The sequence below is a fragment of the Lissotriton helveticus genome, chromosome 1_2 (genome assembly GCF_964261635.1).
Source record: "Lissotriton helveticus chromosome 1_2, aLisHel1.1, whole genome shotgun sequence".
In the NCBI taxonomy this organism is placed as follows: Eukaryota; Metazoa; Chordata; class Amphibia; order Caudata; family Salamandridae; genus Lissotriton; species Lissotriton helveticus.
In genome coordinates, this window is record NC_136058.1 from 143,415,576 (window position 1) to 143,438,836 (window position 23,261).

Consider the following 23,261-nt stretch of genomic DNA (forward strand, 5'->3'; position numbering starts at 1 on the left):
GATCCCGGCGCGCCTTCGGTTTGTGCAGCTCAAAATTCTTCATAGGGTGTATGTGACTGGTCCCCGTCTGGTGTGTATGGGATTCTCTGTGGATGGTCTGTGTAGGCGTGGCTGTGGTCTCGTGGCTACATTTCTCCATATTATTTGGGAATGTCCTGCCGTGAGGCGCTACTGGACTCGGGTGCATGAGGTTATGAGTGAGGTCACGGGTGTGCGGTCAATGCTTGAGGTGAGGAGATGCTTGTTGAATGTCTGGGAACCGAATGATTACAGCGGCGCGCAGCTTCGCTGGGTGACCCTGGGTAATATGATTGCGAAGAGGGACATTGCCCAATTGTGGGGTGCTCAGAGGCTGCCGACGGTTCTGCTGTGGCAACAAAACATGGATTGGTGCATGTTTCGAGAGAAGACAGTTTATGTTGCCCGTGGCACGCCCCGTAAATGGGGAAAGATCTGGAGTCAGTGGAATACATACCGTGGTGATATATGTACCCCCCCTCCCTCAGACTTTGAAACTGACCCTCAGACTTTGAAACTTGCTCCTGGTCTCCCTCCCCCCCTCCCACATTGTATAGCCCTGCCGATTGCACTGCTAATGTACTCCCTCCCCCGACGCCGCAGCGACACATCTGTAATGTACTGCCTTGTGTTTTGTTTTCTTTCTTTGTTTATGTATGTTTTGAGTTTAATAAAAAAAAATCAAAAAAAAAATCGATTTGAATCTCTTGTTGTGGCGAAATCCTTAAAATGTGGTTCATGAGCTAACAATGTTTTTTGGGGCTGGGACGATTTGATTTTTTATTGGTAAACATTCGGGTGATGACGCGATTTATCGGCAATGGAGGATAGGAATTGTAGTTTTTTGCCGATCCAGACGCCATATATAAATTATAAATTTGCTGCTGCATATTACGATGTCTAATTCCTTCAATGTGGCATCTATAACGAAAAGCAGTGATGTTACATGGCAGGTTTGTATGTCCTGTGCTTTGTTGGATTTATTAGTAGACATTAGGGTGATGACGCGATTTCTTCCCAATGGAAGATTGGAAATGTAGGTTTTTGCCGATCCAGACGCTGTTTGCAAATTACAAATTCGCTACTCAATAATATAATTCCTCGATGTGACATCCATAGTAGGATGCATTGATGTTAATGTGTCACATACTTTGTTGGTTAAGGTGCTGGCTGGTCCATCAGCTCAGTCTGCGTTAGAAATAGAGGTGTCCATGTATAGAGTTCTAAGATGTATAATTTTTGGCGGGCAAGCTGAAAATGGGCGAATTGAAAAATTGTCAGTATTACAATTTAAACATTTCGGACAATTCATTTAGTCCCAATATTGCCGTGTTGAACTTCACGATTAGCATGGCTTCTCTTTTTGTCAGCTTTTCGTCCAAGTCGCCACCCCGTGAATCATTCTCCACTTTCGAGATAACTGTCCACATTAGGTCAGTATCTTTGTGATTTTTTTTCTCGCCAGTGGTTGACCAAGGGTGCTGTTACGTTGTTTTTTATTCTTGATTTATGTTGCTGTATTCTTGAACGCACCTCTTGGTTAGTTTTTCCAATGTATACTAAGTTACAGGGACATGTACTTCCATAGATTACATATCGGGTTCTACAGTTGGAAAATGCCTCATGTTTCCAACTAATCTGATTGTGTGTGAATACTGTGCCTTCCTTAGTTGTTTTGCAACATGAACACTAACCACATTTATGGTGGCCTTGAACCGGTGGCAAACCTAACATTGTAGTTGCCGGGGGAGGCGGGTGCTGTGGCGCGGTTTGGGTGTTGTCGCGGGGAAGCAGTCTTTGTATGGACCCCAGGTGGTAGATGTGCTAGTTCGCGTGTTTGTCCAGTACCCCAGCGAAGAGATCTGAACAGGGAGAGTCAGGGTTACTGGGTCGCCATCTTAGGGTTTTGCAGCCACCCTCATGGAGCCGGTATGTTTTTGCAGCAGGGTGAGGGAGTCTCTTTGGAAGTGCCCCTGATTATGTGCAATCCGCTGCTCACCTTACACTCAATGATGCCGTACTCCCCCCAGGAGTGTCCAGATGTTTAGAAACTGATCCGTCGGCCGTGTTCAGTGCTGGGTTCAGTGCTGGGCGCCATTTTGGGGTCAGGCGTAACTAGCCAGTCACTCTTAATCAAAGTCCAAACATAAAAGATGATGTGGGGCTCTAGCCCATCCAGTCACTCTATCTGGTTTCTGGGCTGACTGGCTAGCTGGTCCTGACACGCCCACACTTCCCCTCAAGCTATCACTAACTCTGCAGCCGATAGCAGCTTTCTTGGAGGCTATTCTGCATATATTTAGTGCAATTTAGTGCCTTTGGGCCCCACAGAGCTTTAGTAGCCTTCCCCCATCCGTCACCTTCATACCCTTTATCAGGCCCGAATAAACTCTGGTACAGACATTCATACCAGCCCCAAGAGACATGCCGGATCCTGACGCTCTGATGCCCACTCTATTTACTCCAGTGAAAGACTATGTGCCCACACTCCTGTCGGACTCTGAACTGACATTGGCCTACACTTGACCATTGATGCGCTACAAGATCATGTAGCCTGGGTACACCCAGATATAGGTCACATGCACACTGTGCCAGAGGAACAAAGCTATACCAGACGATCAGCCCTAATAAAGGTTAAACCAGTCTTGAGTCACTTCTGTTTCAGCTCAGGGAGGACCTAACTTGCAGTTCAGGCTGGACTGCTCCTATTGGAGCTGGGTTAAGAGTGATTTGCATATGTCCAAACTAAGGAGGCAAGGTAGGCATAATAATGGACTGGGATGCAACACCGAGCAGTTACCAGTGGCTAAGATTATATCGGTCATTCCATCCATCACTTTTTTTTGTATACTTCAGTTTTATACAGCTATCAGCAGACAATTCACTTTTGTTTACATTCTCTGACCCTATTCAAGAAACACATATCCCCCCCCCCCTCCTCCCCCCCCCCCGATTTGAGGATGAGGAAGTGATAGTTTACTCTCCCACACTATGTTGATGATGTACTGTATTTACAAAATGTCAGTGGGTTGGACACATCCCAGTGAGACAGCCTTTCTCTCCACCTGGGCCAGCAGCAGAAGAAAGAGCTTTGATTGTAGCAGTGGTGTAGAGCGCATCCAAAGTGCTAGATCTGCAGTTGCCCCCAATTGAGACAAACCCCAAATGTTCTAACAAATTCTTCAGTGAGAGCCGATGTTGACCGAGCCCTTGCTGACATTTAATAATGCCCTCTCTGATGCCCTGATAGCAACATTGTTCCAGGCTTGCTCTTACCTGCCTGCCTGTCCGATCCAGACTTCCTAACTACTCACCCTTCAGTGGAGAGCATCTTTGTGCGGGCCTTTACTAAAAAAGCCTATCCTAATTCCTTCCCAACAAATCCTGCAGATAGGGAATCCAAAAGGATTGACGCTTTGGCAAGATAATCTTTACATCTGCAAGCCTGTCTGTTAGTTCAGTTAAATGCAGTTTGTTTACTGGGTAGGTACATGCATACTCTCTTGGACATGGGCAGCAAGATCTAGCCAGGTGGTTGACTTAAAGTATACTAACAGATTGGTCACCAGGGGTGGTAAAAAAAACAGGCATTGTCTTTTCACAAAATAGCAGGTTATCTAGGTATCATTTTTAAAAGACATAGCAAAAAAACCTGGCATTAGAATGGTTTAAAGTGCAAAGTCAGCAAGAACAATAAAAGCACAAATCTGTTTAGAAGTACGATTCCAGCCTACTGGAATAAGCAGGAAACGTTTTTGCCACAGAATCAGAATATAGTCGCTAAAGTGCATACAACAATCAGACCTAGTGCAATACAGAATGTGCAAAAACGATTTTAAAGTGTGACATCTCAAAGGCACCTGCAGAAGAGAATCTCGCCATACTCATAAATATTCCTTACCTTAAAATTACCCCCAGGCGTCAGACTGGATCCGGAGAATTTTTCTTCAGCAGTACTCCTGTGCGTTGGTAGGTGGCGTCGGTCGATTTACACGTTCGTCGTTGACATCATGATCGACTTCGCAGTATCTACTTAGACACCTGTGCGCTGAAGTCCGTTCTTTCTTTTTCCGTGCCAGCCAGCGCAGATCCGGAGAGAGCGGTAACTCTAGTAATTTTTTTACTCTCTTTTTCAGACTTTTGGCGACATCTTTTTCGAGTCGACGACTCCTGGTGCACATGGATGTCACATCGGCAGACCGGCTTCAAGCCTTGTGGCTCCTGCCACAAGCTGATGTCTGTGACTGACCCACATCTAGTGTGCCACTTGTGCCTGGAGCGCGACCACGACCCAAAGTCGTGCCATGGCCCGAAGTCTTTGCGGGAGTGGACCCGAAAGCTTCTAGAGGCCGGGCAGACGGCTCTGCGCTGCTCGAGATTCCAGGTGAGAGGGAGGTCGCGGGACCGGTCGCGGAGCCATCACCACCACTCCTCATCAAAGTCTTCAGGGAAGTCGAAGCACAAAAAAGGCGAAGAAGCACAGTCGCTCTTCGCGTTCTCCCCTTCTGTCGGCTGACGTGACGTGGAAGGTAGTCGTCCGGCTCCGCCTGCAAAGCCTGTTAGTGCCACTCCGAGCCTCCTCCCTTCCCGGGAGCCGGCGCAATCCCTGCCCAACTTCGTAGCTTTTTTGAAATCCTCCACTCCATCATTGGACAGCCTGACTCTGCCGGTGCACCTTTCGGGCCCGTAGACTCGGCTGGGGGTACTAGGCCTTCGATGCCGGTGTCTTTCGCCCTGGCGCTGCAGACCCCCTTGGGATCCAGGCCTGGATCCGGATCGGCGCTGGTCGACCGCACAACACCTCCTCTGGCGTCTAATCCCATGGCGACACCTCCGCCCCTTCCGACACCGGTTGTGTCCCCAACCAACGTTGACCCTGGCCTCCTCGACATGGACACACAGCCGGACTGGCGCCGACTGGTACTTTTGTACCCTTATTCTACTCTGGTGTTCCCTATTGCCCTGAGTGGCAACCAAAGGAGGTTGAGGACTGGGAGGGGTCTGTGGACCCTCTGGTAGACCAGTTAGAAGAACCTGACTGGAGAAAAGAGTTTGGTGAGGCTAGTGGTCTGGACACTTCTCCAGACCTTGGCATGCTTTCTCCCCCTACGGTGGCTATGGAGAAGGGAGCCTCTTTTGCTGTGGTGTTGCATAGGGCGGCTGAGACCTTGAATTTCCTACGGTGGCGGTCAGGACTAATCTCCTAACTGAGGTGCTTGAACCTGCTGCGGCCACTTTAGAGCCCCTGCTGCTGTTCAGTGTGGCACTCACTGACATCCTTCTGGGCACTTAGTCCAAGCCCAGCACAGAGACCCCTGTGGATAGGATGATTGCGCAACACCACCGCCCATCCCCGGCCGACCCCATTTACATCTCCCAACACCCTACCCCGAGAGTTTGGTGGTCCAAGCCTCTACTTCCAAGGGCGCATTCCCTACAGCTCCACCTGATGGGAAATCCAAGAAGCTGGATCACCCTGGGAAGAAGATGTTTTCTTCCACCAGCTTAGGACAGCGGTCGGTGAACACTGCATGTCTCTTGGGCCGTTACACCCACTCTGTGAGGACAAAAGACGTGCAGGTGCTGCCACAGTGCCCAAAGGAGGCCTGGGCCATGCACTCCTGTGCAGTTACTGAGGGTAGAGATGCAGCGAAGCTCGCCATATGGTGTGAGCTGGACACCGCCAACTCGCTAGGCAGGACAAATTCAACGTCTGTAGCCCTGAGACGCTACGCCTGGCTGAGGTCCACTGGCTTTTCGGGTGATGTCCAATCTACTCTTTTGGACGTGCCCTTTGATGGCCGTCGCTTGTTTGGCGACAAAGCGGACAATGTGCTTGAGCGCTTTAAAGATTCCAGGGCTACGGCCAGATCCTTGGGCCTCGCTACCACTTCTCGCCTCGCGCAGTCTTCTTTTTGTGGCTATGGAAGGGGTGCCCCACCACGTTCCACCCAGGGTCATAGGTCTGCGCACGCTACCCAGCCTCTGTGTGGCTGGGGATGTGGGACCCAGCGTTGTGGGTCTGGGGGCCAGCAGGTGGGTCAGTCCACCAGCACCCCCTCTGCAGCAGCCATTAAACCCTCCTTGTCTAACTTTTCAGGGCCACCAGTTGCCAGTGGGCTGCAGGATCCGCCATCACCTCCCCCACTGGCAAAACATCACTTTGGGCAGGTGGGTTTTGCAGATAGTCCGAAGGGGCTACTCCCTCCCCTTCGAGACTGCCCCTCCCTCTATACCACCTGCTTTCCATCGCATATCGGAGGATCACTTGACCCTTCTCGGTCAGGAAGTTGCTGCTCTTTTGGCCAAGGGAGCCATCGAGCAAGTCCCTGTGCCAGAAGTAGGTTGTGGTTGTTACTCCCACTACTTTCTGGTACCCAAGAAGGAAAAAGGCCTGCATCCTATCTTGGATCTCAGGGACATCAACTGCTTGCTCCGGAACGGTGAGTGAGCTTCAGACTCTTTTTTTTTTTTAAGCCTCCTTTCCTTGCTGTTCATCTGGAGAAGGTTGTTCTCCGAAATTGACCCTCTTTTCTTCCCAAAGTGGTAATCTCTTTCTACATAAGACAGACCATCACTTTGTCCACCGTCTTCCCGCCCCTGCATCCTTCTAAAGAGGAGGAGAGGCTCCACCGCCTGAATCCAAAACGTGCGCTCTTATTTGACCTGGATCGCACAAAACAATGCCGGATGGATTATCATCTCTTTCTTGGTTATGTGGGCTCCAAGAAAGGTCGGGCCGTGCAAAAACAAACCATCTCTCGATGGGTAGTTCTTTACATTAAAATTTATGGGAAAAAAGGAACCTCCAGTGGGGTTGCGCGCCCATTCCACCAGGGAGACGGCAGCCACTACTGCTTTGGGACGAGGAATCCCCCTTCATGTCATCTGCCAGGCAGCCACGTGAGCTTCCTTGCACATGTTCAGTAAGCATTACTGCCTGGACAGCCAAGTCTGGAGAGACAGCTTCTTTGACCATTCAGTTCTCCAAGACTGTCTGGTGTGAACTTAGTTTGCAGACCCACCTCCGGGGATGGTATTGCTGGCGTATCTATTCTAAGTTAAGGAATCCATAACTAATATCTCTTACAGATGAACAAGTTACTTACCTTCGGTAAAGATATATCTGTAAGAGACATATATTAGTTATGGTTTCCTTACCGCCCCACCAATCCCCCCCGTTCTGCGAACTGACTTCTAGGGTAAGGGACTCCCTTTCAAGGCCCTATTTTTATGCACCAGTGGCAGTAATTTGCATGGCTCTGCGCTTCTGGCGGGGAATGTCGTGTAAAGAACTGACGTCAGCGCGCAAGGGCGGCGTCTAAGTAGATACCGCGACATCATACTGGCGATCACGATGCCAACGACGAACGCCTGATTCGACCCACACCACCTACCGACACGCAGGGGTACTGCTGAAAAAAAATTCTCCTGATCCAGTCTGACCCCTGGGGTGATTTCTAAGGTAAGGAAACCATAGCTAATGTATACAGATATATTGTTACCTAAGATAAGTAACTTGTTCTTCAAAACCCAATGGTGTAAAAACAGTCTAGTGTAGATTTACTGCCCATAAGCATCGTAGACAAAGGGATGAGTTTGAGCACATCTTGTGAGGCAAAATTTCTTAAAAGAAAACAAGTTTTAATGTCTGAGCACAGCACTAGGTAGTAAAATTATATATGCTGAGCATATGAATCTTCACTACTACCCGCTACATTGCATACAGTGACATTTTCCTTATACAAGAGCAAAAGCGTTTTTTGAAAATGGTGTAGCCTGGCAGCCAGTGACAGATTACTGTCCCATCAATAATTTGACCCCTCCACCCCAACACCTATTTGAGCGTCTAGGTGGGTGGGCGCCAGCCGAAGAGTGGGTAGAAAAGTGAATGTGGGGATGTGGGCGGAGCTTTTGGCGAGGATGTCGGAAATAACCATAAGCTAAATTATCTGGCAAGGGGGAACTATGGATGTGCTGTGGAGGCGGGAGCAACATGAGTCAGCTCAGAGGCTAGTTGAAAGCAATGAGATAATGTACTTTGCTTAATGTGAGCAGTGGAACAATACAAATCATCCAATCAAGAGGATGATAAAGAAGCATTGAATTGGAAGCAAGCAAATTAAAGCTAGAAAGCATATCCATGGTAAGCCCCCCATTTCTGTATGGTCCATAAAAGGTCTTTCGACAACATACAGCTAAAAGCTGTGTGCTTGTGAGACCTAAAAACTGCCTTACAGTAAGATGTTCCCAAGAGCTTGCACTATGATGAAACAAAGGACTCAACGTTATTCCAATCAGTTTGCACACTGATTTCAAGTTATTCTTCCTCATCCTTCCTAGTTAAGAGGAACAGAAATGTAATCTTGAACTTATGCTCAAACTGAAATTGGACTGGCCTCTGTGTAAATGTGCTTACCCTGCCTTTTATTTGTGCCTACTTTATTGGGTGTGGATCTTTATGAAAGCTACAGGGGAAAGTGCATCAGTGCTTATGTAGTTTAATCTTCCTTTGAGTGTGAAAGAGGGGAGAGAAACTAGCCAAAATATAGCTACATTTCAAGTCTGCTGGGGGGGAGTGAAAGCTTTTCCCCCCGTAAAATCCATGAATGAAATGATTTCTGTACTAAAGTCATCTTCTCAGCTTTTAGGAACCTGCAGAGCTGAATCAAAATAACTATTTTTTTGTTAACCACAGTTTTTTGCATTTTTCAAAGAGGTAGACCATTTTTTCCAAATTTTTTGTGGATTCTCTGTTGCACTGACCGTTGCCGTGGTCTCTCTCTTTGTACCTGGACCCTTCCCTGTTGAAGCAGCTCCTCGCCGGACCCGCTCCGCGGGTCCCGCTTCGCCGCGTGATGCGAGGCGCTGTGTGTCAAAGGGGCGCTGCGCCACAGGAACTGGATATTGGATTGGGCAAGTGAGAACAGGCAGGCACAGGGCTGCGAGCGGACCGGCAGGGACTCCAACTACCAGGAGCCCCTGCGTGCGGTCAACCCTCAACACCTGGGTCGCTCTCCCTGATCGCCACGCCCCCTGCCCTAGCAGCGGTGAAAATAGCCTTCGCCTAGATCGTCGTGGGATTCTCTGTTGCACTGACCGTTGCCGTGGTCTCTCTCTTTGTACCTGGACCCTTCCCTGTTGAAGCAGCTCCTCGCCGGACCCGCTCCGCGGATCCCGCTTCGCCGCGTGGTGCGAGGCGCTGTGTGTCAAAGGGGCGCTGCGCCACAGGAACTGGATATTGGATTGGGCAAGTGAGAACAGGCAGGCACAGGGCTGCGAGCGGACCGGCAGGGACTCCAACTACCAGGAGCCCCTGCGTGCGGTCAACCCTCAACACCTGGGTCGCTCTCCCTGATCGCCACGCCCCCTGCCCTAGCAGCGGTGAAAATAGCCTTCGCCTAGATCGTCGTGGGATTCTCTGTTGCACTGACCGTTGCCGTGGTCTCTCTCTTTGTACCTGGACCCTTCCCTGTTGAAGCAGCTCCTCGCCGGACCCGCTCCGCGGGTCCCGCTTCGCCGCGTGGTGCGAGGCGCTGTGTGTCAAAGGGGCGCTGCGCCACAGGAACTGGATATTGGATTGGGCAAGTGAGAACAGGCAGGCACAGGGCTGCGAGCGGACCGGCAGGGACTCCAACTACCAGGAGCCCCTGCGTGCGGTCAACCCTCAACACCTGGGTCGCTCTCCCTGATCGCCACGCCCCCTGCCCCACCCTTTCACCCTTATTAGTCTACTACGATCCCGCTGCGCGGGAGCGCGCGGGAGGGTGCCGGGAGAAGCCCGGGACAAGGGCGGGACCGTCTGTGGCCATCCGGGGCCGAAGGAGGCCGGGCCTGGCCACCCCTCTTGCCAGCGCTATACACCATCTATCTCAGTAAGTGACATAGACTCTCCTGCATTATTTCGTAACTAACATGGCAATGACTACAAACACAAGCCCTGCAATCAGCCACTTGATGACTCTTCCAACGGAGCCTGGTCCACTGGCCATTGGTCCCTTAGACAAATTCTTTTTTAATCGCTCATTGACAATAGACAAAGAATTAACTTTGGCTGAGAAGCGTGCAGAGCGCAGGCTATCCATCGAAATACTTAAGAACTCCACGGACAAGTTTTCAAACATAGCCTACCCCACTTTGGTAACCCCCTTATCATCAGTGAACCTCCCAGTCACATACGAACACTCTGAGGCCCAGGGCGATAAAACAAACAAGAGTGCCGTGGTAGATTCAAATAATCCTTGTGGTAGTAAATCCTATTCATCACCGCACCCCGATTTAGGTCCTCAGGTTACATCGGCCAACCCCAAAATCTGTCTCAAAAGGAAACGACCAGCTTCCGTAAAAAAATGCAAAAAGGTGGTCAGACTCCCTCAAAAACCCAGGAAGTTACGTAAACTTGTGAACATTGGTAAGGCAGCTAATGAACAAGCCCAAAGTACAGGAAGTGTAATACCAACTATTCTTGTACCCCAGGATAGCCAAGACATAGTGAACAATCCTTGTACTGTTTCCAATGTACCAAGTAAAGAAAACGTTGTATTTTTTGCAAATGTGCTTCCTGAATTGGAAAAAATGTTTAGACTGCTACTTACCCCTATTGAGGATAGAATTGCTAAGCTCGCAGATAGGTTAAACCACTTCGAGCAGACAACATTAGACAATTTCTATTCTACAAAATCCTTGATTAAAGCAAATAGGGCGGAAGCAAATATAAACCCCCAGGTCTTAAATAACCCTTATGTGCAGGACAAGGGTAGAAATCCCCGAAATGGCTCTCCTTTACCTCTCAAACAAAACAAACCTCCTGCTAAAGCCACAGCAAAAATTTCAGAGAGGGCTGAGAGAGTGACTGCTGGTTCTGAACCATCGCAGTTGACTTCAACACATCCTACACAGCCCACACTAGCCCAGACACAAAACCCACCGGCCGTTGCAAATGTTGAGGTTACTTCGTGCCAACAAGTGGGTAAAGTACCAACATCTGTAAACGTAACCAATAATACACGCACACCCCCAAACATCCCGGGGGGAGGAAATGGGGCTAACGTATGCCAGCCAGCTGGTAAATCTTTAGCATCGTCCCAAGCAAATAATAATCTACAGGTGCAGAAGCCTGCCCTTCAACTTGTTCCCCAAGTTCCCAAATCTATCCCACTGCCCTTGTCAAAGCCACCTCATAGAAAACCCCCAATTAATCTTACTCCTGACTCCTTCCCCTATGTGGCAGTTCTTATTAATGTACCACCTTTACCCCCAGGACAGAGAGAAAATTTCCAGATGCTTAAGAACAAGTCCATGCACTGGTTAAAGGAAAACCGTCCTCTGCCGGGTGATATAGACGGGCTGATAATAGGGGCAAGGAGAATTGATTGGATGGGTCACACACCAAAAACCCTGGGGGGGGACTGTATAGTGGTTAATTTCCAAGATCCTAGGGTGGTGGGTTGGATCACAAGACAGGGATGGGGAACAAATAAGGGTGGTATTGGTATTGTGGACCTTACCTTTTTTTACCCCCGACCCTCAAGTGTAACTACAAGTCTACTCAACGAGCCCTTAATCCCCCCTACTGTACCATGGTCAGTCATTTCTTTACCACCTCCCCCTGCTGGTTACAATCATACCTCACATACACATTACAATCCCTATGTAGGATGGAAGGATTCGGGCTGTGGGTATTGACATACTGGTATTGATAGCATAGGTGGAACTACAAAAGAAGTAGAAGGGATACGTGATGTTGGTGGTAATACCATTGCTATAAATCTATTGGTGAACAACATTGAGGCTGGGTGTGTGGCTGAAGAAGGTGGACTAAGACTGGGAACACTAAACACAAATGTCATACACCCTGCAATAGATGTTTTAACTGTGGACCCAACAGATGACTTAGAAAGGCTGACTAGTCTAATGGAGAGCCCAATGTCAGCCCATGTATCTCCACTTGTCAAAGCTAGGGACGGGACAAATGTAGATACTGGTACCCTCTTATCTTGGAATGTCGCCGGGTTGGCTAGCAAGTTGGACTCCCAACTTTGGGTGGATTTTATAAGTGGTTTTGACATTTGTTGTTTCCAAGAAACCTGGGCTTGTGATCCACTCTTTTGCCTAGGTTACTTGAATTATTGTATACCAGCCTCAAAAGGGGGAAGAGGGCGGCCCAAGGGTGGCCTAACTGTTTGGGTTAGACAGGATTTGCACACTAAGATAAAAATCCTAGACGTAGGGAACATTGATCTACAAGCACTAAGAATCTCTGTTGCTAAGGGCCAACCAATAGACTTGTATAATGTTTATGTGAGAGGAGACAAAGTAACAAATCTATCCACTATCGAGTTGTTGTCTGATGCCATGGAGGCCAATTCCCAGGACAATGTAAAGATAATTGTTGGGGATCTAAACAGGACTTTTGAACCCTTGGACTGTACAAATGACCTTATGGAGAGTGAAGAGGATAATCTCTGGGGAGTACCATCTCTAAACCTAAAACCTGTGAAGCGATGGACAAAAGAGATTTTATTGCTAAATGGAATTTGTTTGGAACATGGCCTAAGAGCTCTTAATGGCAGAACACCAGGTGACAAGGAGGGCAGCTACACTTTTGACAATGGTATTAATAGGAGCCGAATTGATTATATATTGTGTAGCCTCCAGCTGTGGAATGGGGTTGTCGACATGGCTGTTAGGCCCCGGGTTGAAAGTGACCACAACCCTCTATGTGTGTCCCACAGGTGGTGGAACACTGGGTCAGGAAACCCTATTGAAACACACGATGAAACCCCTCTTTTAAGTAACGATGAGCGAAGGTTAAAATGGCCCAAGGTACTAGCAAATGAGGCCACTATGACATACATTACCAATGAGGTTGATCGTGCAATTTCCGCGATTGAAGCAGCAGTGCCGGTGGACCCAGGGGACAACGGTATCACTGAAATCCACAATAAGCTATTCTCCCTTTTAAGACCATGTTTTTTTAACAAGAAAACAAAAGGGAAGAAAACTAAGGAAGTGGGTAGGTGGTTTGATAACCACTGTAGAACAGCACGTCTTGAACTGGGACATGCCATTAGGAACAGGGACCGTGCTGCAGTGACAAAGAATAGGAAACTGTACAAATTAGCCATCTATCGTGCCAAAAAGAAATGGGACGAAGACCATTGGGCCCAATTAAAAGAAGCCTCTGATAATAAAGACTCAATGTTGTTCTGGAAAATTATCAAGTGGGGTAGTGGTGCGGGCCCAGTAAAACCAGATAACAATGTACCGGTGGAAGCCTGGGTCGATTACTTTGGGCCACAGTACGCGGAAAGCAATAAACCCGTGGCTGCTGACAATATAATACCGGTTTATGCAACCGAAGATCTATTCTCCCTTAGAGAAGCAGAAATTGCCATCTATTCCGCGAAATGTGGGAGGGCACCAGGTCCAGATGGTATCCCCCCTGATATTTTCAAACATGATGTGACTAGATGGGCGAGATACACCCTCCTAGTAGCAAATGCCCTAGCAAAGGGGGCAGTGGTCCCTGACATTTGGAAGGGTGCAACCATTATCCCCATTTACAAGAAGGGGGATCGCTCACTGCCTGCCAATTACAGGCCTATAAGTTTAATAGCCACCATGCAGAAAATTGTTGGGAGAATGGTAACAAACCAGCTAATGGACTGGGTAGAAGATAATAGCGCACTCTCCCCATACCAAGCGGGATTTAGGCGAGCAACTAGTACCATTGATCAGGTCTTCCGCTTCACCATATTGCGGTGGAAGACCGTTGATCTGGGAAGGGGCAGTTTGTACGTCGCGTTTGTCGACCTGCGGGCTGCGTTCGATCTAGTCCCCCGGTACAAGCTATGGTCGGTTCTCCAAAAGCTGGGGATTCCAGCAGATCTGCTAACATTAATCATGAGACTGCATGAATCCAACTTTGCTAGAGTCCAGTGGGGAGGAAGTAGGGAGATAACATTGGACTTCCCAGTGGAAAGGGGTGTTAGGCAAGGCTGTTCCATGGCCCCTCTACTTTTCTCGCTATTCATTAACGGGATAGTGGAGAGAATGTTGAGGGCTAGTGTAGATGCCCCTTCATTAGCGGACACCAGGGTTCCGATCCTGATGTTCGCCGATGATACTCTTATCTTGTCTAAGACCCCCATGGGACTGCAACGTGCATTAAGCATTTTTGATGCTTTTTGCCTGGAACACGGGCTAGAGGTAAATGTAGGAAAAACCAAACTAATGGCCTTCTCCGAAGGACGCAGGAGTTATCCCAAGATAACCTTAAATAACAGCAGGCTTGATATAGTTAATGAATTCACGTATTTGGGAGTGCAGATCGCGGGGGGGACTGGTTGGACGCAGCATGTGAATAAAGTAGTCCTAAAGCACCAGCAGCTTTCAGGTGCCCTAAGGGGGGAACATCGCAAATCAAAAACAAAACCTATAAAACCCGCAATGACTGTGTATGATGCGAAGGTTTTGGGTGCCACTTTATATGGCGCGGAACTTTGGGCTTGGAACAGTCTGGTGGCCCTTCAGATTTCTGAGAACAAATTCATGCGAGGGATTACTGGACTTCCACAGAGCACCCCCCTAATCCCATTGTTCTTGGAGCTAGGTAGACGTACAATTGTCGACAGAGCTCGATTGCGACCAGTACTTTACTGGAGACGCCTCTGGACGACTCCAGAAATAAGACAGTACGCAGAGGGCTTTCTGTGGATAATTAAGGAAGATATCTTCCATAAGATAAAATGGTTAAAACATCTTAAGACCATGCTGGTAAATCTAGGGTATTCGAATCTTTGGAACAACCCCGAGGGAGAAATCTTCCCAAGTAAAGATGCCCTCAAAGAGCAATATTGGGACTGGGTGGGAGGCAAGATGCTGAACGACACCAAGGCAGATTCTATGTCTGGTCGTTTCCTGGAGACTAAAATTTTTCCTGTCCTAGAAAATTATTGGGCCAATATCACGGTACCTATGGACAGGAAACTTGTCTTTCAGTTAAGGTCAGGATCTATCCCCCTTAAGAAATTGACATCTGGCTGGTATAGACCCACTAACAACCTATGTCCTGCTTGTGAAAATGCCGAGGAGAGCATAGGCCATTTTCTCTTCGCATGTCAAGCCTATGCAAATCCGAGGAGAAAATGGCTCTCGCCGGTATGTAAAAACCTGGGGACACGAGATAGTATAGTGGCCTTAAGAATTTTATGCACAACAAACCAGGAATCAATAGTCATGGGGGTAGCCAAATACTTGGGCTGGGCTTGGGCGATAAGACGACGGTCTTTGGGGGGTAGCAGGTAATCAGGGATTCCCTTTTTTATAAATTTTTATGTAATTGGTATAATTCGTTTTATGTGTAATGAAGTATGAGCTGCACTGTGTTTAATTAATTTTTTACCATGTGACTATGTATTTTTGTGTAACTGTTTTGATTTTATGTGCTTTTATGAGAATTGTCTCGAATAAAGCTTATACAACAACAACAACAAATTTTTTGTAATGGAAACCGGTGTGAAACCCATGGGTAATCCCTGAAAGTTAAATATTTCTGAAAAGTAGATATAATTCTTAATTCAGCAATTGGTAATTTCTGTGTGTCCATCAAGGTTTTCCCCAAAGAAACTAACTGTTGAAATTAAAAAAATATTGAAAATGAATACCAAAAAACAGCCGTTGGCAGCAATTTCATCTGTAACTTCTTGTAACAATACCAGATTTCCAAAAGCTTTACATAGTAAAGTCCGCTAGATGCTTCTAGATGCAGGGATATATATATAGGGTTTGTAGGTTGTCCAAGAACCTTAGGTACTCAAAACCCACAACTGAGCTGTACCTTACAATGGTTTTTGATAGTGTGTAGATCAATTTATATGGTAACATATAATGAGTGAAAAATGGGAATGAAGGTAACCTCTGTATTTCTGAAATGTACACCAGATACAGAGTTCATGAGCAGTTATTTGTGCATCTCTGAAATTTTGGGCAACCATAATAGCATGTGATTGATTCAAAGGGAATTTTTCAAAAGGTCTTCTTTCTTACACGCTGGCTTACATTTGAGACGCACAAATGCAGCAAAATCAAATTGGTAATTGTGAGAAAGTGCCCTCTTTCCTGCATGGTATGCCCCCACTTTTTTCTGAATTGCTGTTGTTCTTTGAGTGAGTGTGCCTCGGGCTCCTGCTAATCAGTTACCCAGGGCCTATGCTCCCTCCCTAAAACGGCATTGAAGCCTAAACCCAATTGGCTTCTCTGGCCACATGTCAGTCCCTGGTAACTGGTACCACAGGTACCCAGGGCATTTTGACCAGAGAAGACCTCTAAGGGCTGTCTTGTACCATGACACTCGCACACTGCCTTTGCAGGCTGCATGTCTTGGTGCAGAACAAAGTGAAGAGTCGACATGGCACACATCCCTGTGTGCCACGCCCACAAACCACTAACCTGGCTTACATCAGTCACCCCTCTAGCTGGGTGCCCTATGCCAGTGGTGAGGGTACAGGTGGATGAGCCCTGTACCCCTAAAGTGCCCAAGTCCATTCCTGGGCACTGTAAGTGCAGTGCTGTCATTAAGAGTATATGGTGCTGGGAGTTTGTCATTACGAACTCCACAACACTGTAATGGCTACTCGGTCAAGTCAAGTCAAACCACTGTATTCGGCTAACCAAAGCCATAAAAGTACACCACAGAGAACAGTACATAAAAAAGGAAAATTTATTAAAAAACATATTTGTTTTTCCTTAGAATATACCCCATACAAACAATAAAATAATAGACTGAAGACTGGGAAGTTTGGTATCAAACTTATCAGCACATTAAACCCACACTGATGCCAGTGTGGGATTTAATGTGAAATGCACCACAGAGGGCATCTTAAAGATGCCCCCTGAAACTCGACCAACTCCTAGTGACCTGACAGAGTGGCTGCTTAGGCTGCCACCAGCAGACATGTTTCTGGACCCCTGGGTCAAGAGCTTGCTGTTCTCTGGGGCCTAAAACAATGCACATCCTGGGACGAGCTGCCAAGCCTCCTGCCCCATGATGGGCAGGGACCAGGAAGGAGAAGCCTTTGTGAGCCTCTCCAGACCATTTGCTGCTTTCAGCAACTGATCCCCACTGGTTCTACCCCCCACTTTGGGCGGGAGAACTTGCCGGAAAAACAATTGAGGAAAAGGGGTGTTTCCACCTCTGTCAACTCCACCCCTCAGGTTGGGGAGGCAAGGTGAAGCACAACCTTGAGTCCCCACCATCTTGAGGATGGGAGTTCTCAGCCAACCAGGGACATGCTCCTGTTACTATGTAAGATCGTGCCTCATCAGTTGCAGCAGAAAAAAGGACACACGTAATGTGTCTGCTCCCATTAGAAGCCCAGTGGTTGACCTACCCTGCATCGCTGCAACCGGGATGGCACGATCTTACATAGTTGAGGTTGGCTTCTTACCTGCGGGTACAGTTCCTGTAGAACCACTGTATGATATGTAGTTTAACACATTACCACTAGTTGTAGATAGTTTTTCACGTACGGTCCTGAGGAATCACCACAGATCATTTGTGACTGTCAGGTGAGAAACATATCGACCACCTAGGAGTAGAGCGCATTTCCGACACATTGTAGCCATATTGTCGCCTCTTCTTCATTCTTTTTAACCAGGCTGGGATCCTCCCTGAATAAAGTTATTTAGAGGATTTCCTCCCCTGTTTTACTCTGCACATTCCACTATTACATCTACACATACTAGGCCCCTTACACCCACGGCACCTATACGGCAAAGAACAAAACTTCTCCGCTAAAGAGCCCCTTTATGGTTGCCCGTCTGGTATTGCAGCGCCGACCCGACGAGGAGCAGGCCCATATGATGAAGCATGACACCTAGCTTGCTGGGTGTGTGAGGGCCCTAGTTCCGAAAGGACTAATTCCCCTCCATAGAGGACTTTCGACCAACCTTTCATCACACATCCCCTTCGATTGTGTTCCATGACCAACTGAGGAACTCAGTACTCTATTTCTCACTGCTCAACCACCCTACCACAATTAGAGAGTAAGGGTCTATCTAACTTTAATCTCTGCCTACTTCTGTGGTCACTTGGTCTCTATACACACAATACCTCATTTTGGTGTAGCATATATAGAGCCAGTTTCCTACAGTAATAAAAAATATTCCACTGATCTGTGCTCCCACATGTCTCCCTATATAATGGTACTTCACTTGTGTGGGTAGGCAACAGGAATGGGTCAAAAACGCAATCTGGTCACATCCCATTTTTTTGTAATGTCCTTTGCTATGGATTTCGGGCCGTAGCTGAGCTGGCACATAGGGAAACCTGGCAAACCTATATGTTTTTGAAAAATAGACACCTAGTGGAATACAGGGTGACTTGTGTGGCACTCCCGAAGTTTTCTTACCCAAAAGCCTTTGAAAACCTCAAACTTTGTCTAAAACACACATTATCCTCACATTTCTGTGTGGAAAATTTCCGGCATCTGTGGGAACCATACATTTTTACCACCAAGCATTGCCCCGAATCTACTGATAAAAATGGTAATTCTCTTATGTGGGGAGGCCTAGTGCCCATGAAAGGTAAAGGACCAACAGAAAACACAAACACATGATATTTTTCCACTGAAAACCTCACCCTTTTTTTGCAGTGTGGGTAGCTGTGAATATTGGGCCCCAGCTCAGCCAGCCCCTAGCAAACCTGTAAATATTTTAAAAACGAAACACATAAGAGAATGTGAATCCAGAGTTGCGTGATTTGCATGTCTCATCCAGTTTTCTTACCCAGAAGCCCTTTCAATACTGAAACATTCGTTAAAAGCACACATTCTACTCGTACATCTGACGCAGGGGATTTCACTGTGGTGTGCCTTGCTTAAATCCCACAAGGTTTTATTACCCACAAAGCCATGCAAACCTCAAAATTTTAGCTAAATTCACGCATTTTCCTTACATTTCTGTGATGGAAATTTCTGGAATCAGGAGGAATCTGCAAAATTCCACTGTGGGACTCCTGTTGACATTGATTTGATCCGTTCCCTGTCGCTGTCACTAGGCCCAATCACACAAATAGGGTACCGTTTTATCAGCACAGTGGGGGAATGCTAAGTGGTAGGAAATTTCTGTGGATTCCGGAAGATTACGTCCGAGAAATGCAAGGAAAATTTGTGCTTTCAGGCAAAGTTTGAGTTTGATTAAGAAAACGTCATGGGAGCCACACAAAGAACACCACACTGGACTCCCCTCGGTGTCTAGTTTTCAGAAAATTGTGGGTTTGGTAGATTTATGTAGGTGGCAGGCCCAATAACCACACCTACCCCAGTCAAATAAGGCTTGTTTTTTACAGGAAATGTTGATATCGCCACTTTAATTTTTGGAACTTTTCTTGTTGTGAAGGCTAAGCCCACCCGTACAAGAAGGATAGGGTTTTTATCTAAACAAGTGGGAAAAAGCTGAGCAGTAGAAGTTTTGTGAATTCTGGGAAATGCAAGGAAAATATGTGATTTTAGTCCGACTTTGAGGTAGGCAGAGCATTGTGGGGAAGAAAATGTCATGGGGTCCACACAAAGCATACCACCCTGGACTTCCTTCGATGTCTAGTTTTCAGAAAAGTCTGTGTGTTTCCCCAGGTAACAGCTACCCAAGCCCAAAAAGTGCAGCCTTCCCAATGGCCAAAGGGACGAAACACCCAAAATAATCAAATGTCGTCTCGCTTGCCATTGGGATGGGACGTTTTAGTCCACAGGGGGACAGAAAGACTGGTCCGGCCTTAGGGGTGCGAGCGTTGCTCTTTGGCATTGGCCATACCCCTACCCCAAAAGGTACAAACCAGTCAGACCCCGCCCACCCAAAGATAAGAGCTGAAAGTCCACTACACATCAGAGATTTTAGTAGGAGCAATAGTGTCTTTCTAACGTCCTGGCGGCAGATGGGAGGCTTGGCTTAGTTGGGAATGTTGCCCCAAATCTGCCCCTCTGCAGGGGGGGGTAGTAGAAAGCCCACTAGATGCCAGAAATTTTGAATTTGGGGCAAAAAAAGGGACTCTGGCATCACATGAGCTATACTCCCAACCCAGTAATTTGTTCTCCCTGGAGGGCAGAGCTGGAGTTTGCCTCCAATTGGCCCCCTCCCCAATTATACCTCTCCCACCTAAATCAGTGCTCGGGGCACTGAGCTATGCACCCCAAGTATTGATGGAGTGAAAGTAAAATCAAATCTTAAGCTTGTTTTACTTTTACTTTGCATGTTACTTTACACGATCAGCGCGCTCCGATCGTCACTACAAAGACAAAAAAACGTACCTAGCTATAACGACAAAAAGGAATTCCACTGGTGCAAAGACACCTTAGGGGCCTTTATTATCCCTTCCCAGTGTTGGGTAATGTCTGACGGAAGCACCGAGGAGGGAGTGAGGGCGTCAATATGGCCTTAGCCTGCACTTAAGTGCCTCTTCAATCAGTCACCTACCGTATTGCCATATTCTCATACATTTTCTTAGATTCTGCATCTTGAGTTATAATACTCACAATTTCTGTAAACTAATTTAACCAACTTCAATAATCTTCATTTTTATTTAATGTTGTAGGCAGCCAGTTCAGCGCTTGGTGGTCCCACCCTGACACACGCAGTAACAAGAGCAACAAAAATGCTTACAGCAACTGCCATGCCTTCTGTAGCAACATCTGTACAGTCTCCATACAGGTAGAGTATTCTCAAGTTGAAAGTATGTTTACTGAGAGAAGAATTAATGTTGGCTTCGAAAATTCATGAAAATTCGTATGCGCTCAAGTCTACTTGAATAATAAAAAAAAAACGTAAAACCTGGTTGTTTTAATGCTGTATCTATCACACTTACCTGCCAATTATGTGCTGAGACGTCCCCTCGCGGATGAGTTGTGCACTATATCAAGACTTAAATAACATAACATTAGTACATAGCTTAGATAACATTTTTTTAAAGGAATTTAAGTTAGGAGATAATCATATCCGTTTGCATAACAAGTGCAACTGATTAAAGAATAATATGACCACTGAATGTGATAGTACTTGAATACTGAGTACGTAAAACAGTTGATTTCAATGGGCCCGAAAACAATGGCAATGCAAAGTTATTTTAATGGGTTGTTGTTAGACCTGGCACCATTGGCGTGGGTCTCCCTTCCATTTTTGCTGTTGCCTCATGTGTTTTTGCTGGTGTTAGATGCTTTGGGCTCTGTGCTACTGCTGTCCAGTGCCACTGTGCAAGTGCTCCCTATTGTAAATTGATGTAAGGATTAGTGATTCCATGTTTGGCTATTTTGGTTTACTTGTCAGACCCTAGTCTAGTGCACTTAGTGTGCCAGGGCAAATCCAAATTCTCCTGGTGGGCCTGCAGCACTGGTTGTGCCACCCACAGAAGCAGCCTTATAAAATGTGTCTAAGGTCTGCCATTGCAGAGCCTGCGTGCAGTCTGGTACTGTCATGCTGACTGGGCAAGTGCACCCACTTCCCAGTCCCTAAACCTTCCCTTTTCTTCATAAGTATAAGGTAGGACAAGCCCTGGTGTGTGTGGCATGTCATAATAGTGAATTACAGCCATTTTTGTTTTTAGGTTTCGACCTGGCGAGAGCTCGCAGAGCTCCGCCCAGGCCGAAAACTTTTGTCAACAGTATGGATGTTCGGACCGCCTCTGTTTCCCATTGGCTAGCCCCATAAATGGACGCTAGCCATTGGCAAACAGGCGTCCGTCATCCTGCGAGGCGACTCGTGGGTGTTTCTGTCTAATTTTTCTCATCCCGCCCCTTTGTGACGTCATCCAGGCGGTGGGCGTTTGCGTTTTTTTTTTTTGTATCGGCATGTTGGTTTCATTTCCAACGTGTGCCTTGCAGGGGTGGGCTGCGCGATTAGAGTTGCTGGCAGGTATCCTCCCCGCCCCCCTCCCGCTGTCCGTGTGCCGTCCCCGCCCGCCCCCCTCCCGCTGTCCGTGTGCCGTCCCCGCCCGCCCCCCTCCCGCTGTCCGTGTGCCGCCCCGCCAGCCCCCCTCCCGCTGTCCGTGTACCGTCCCCGCCCGCCACCCTCCCGCTGTCCGTGTGCCGTCCCCGCCCGCCCCCCTCCCGCTGTCCGTGTGCCCGTAGGTGTTAGGGCTCGTGTCTTACACAGTCTGTAAATAAGAGTGCACGAGGCAAGCGGCGCGGTCCAGGGGGACGGAAATCGCACTTTCCTTAAATGGAAAACACACTTGCAGCATTTCAAGGTAAAAACGCCTAATCCTTTAAAAAAAATATTCTCATCTGTAAACAAGAGCTGGATTTATTCGGCACCTTCCATGTGAATGAACGCTGGCCTGCCCGTTTTAGAGACTGCTCGGCAGGATGTGTCCGCTGCAGCGGGTGCCCTGCTTGTACATTCGGATAAGCAGAGTTTCCACTCCAAAATGTTGTTTCATTTTAGGGAGAATGTTTTTTATGCTCCCATTGTGTGTCTTGACAATGCAAGCCAGGGTTGTCATTTACTGCTGCCATTTCCCTGGTAACAGATCACGACACTGCGTGACTGCATAAAAAAGCGTTGAATTAATTGTCCCAGCTGCTGAAATAGGACATGCGAGACTCTCCGCTACCGGGGTCGAGCCATCGAAGGACGTCTAATGCTGGATTCATCCACTCGTCGAAATAGGATTTTATATATAAATCACTAGCCACACTTTACAAACTCTGCAAGGCTGTGCGTTTTAGGTAGTTTAGCAGGAAAAAACCCGTAGTATTTTTTGTGAACAGTTTTAAAAAGTGACACGTTTCTGCTTAAAGTGAAGGGTTCCGTTTATTTGCTAAAATCAGAATAGGGCATTGTTTGTATCGTAAACAAACTGCTTAGAATAGTGGTGCGCATGCCCAGAGGGTTGAATTGTCTGTACTTTTCTAGACGTTGCATCGACATCATGCAATGCCTCCACGGAAGCTCTGTGGACAGTAGGTGACGAGTGCTGATGTTGGAAAACCTGGGAGGACTCGGCAGTAGGATGGAATGGGTGAAGAGATGGGAGCCGCTGGGACTTATGAGAATTGTAGGCAGATAGGAATTAATAATATTGCTCTGGTATTAGAAATGTCTTTTATTGAATTCATGCCAGCCACTGGTGTATTTGGGTACTGCATTCCATTCCATCTTTTTCCTCGGTATACCACTCCAGGCAGAAACAACCCATATGCAACCCAGGCCTGGCTCTCACTCCAGCCTCATATGTCAGACCAGGTTTGCTT

At 47.4% G+C, this 23,261-nt stretch overlaps 1 protein-coding gene across 4 annotated transcripts in view; it reads left to right on the top strand.

Annotated features, from left to right (window-relative positions):
- USP24 (ubiquitin specific peptidase 24) overlaps positions 1-23,261 on the top strand; it is a 2,099,319-nt gene that overhangs the window by 461,297 nt on the left and 1,614,761 nt on the right. For all 4 annotated transcript variants that reach the window (XM_078670143.1, XM_078670156.1, XM_078670149.1 and 1 more), the window contains exon 23: positions 20,609-20,724. In XM_078670143.1, coding sequence (XP_078526269.1) covers positions 20,609-20,724 — 116 coding nt within the window. The remainder of the gene's footprint in view (positions 1-20,608; positions 20,725-23,261) is intronic.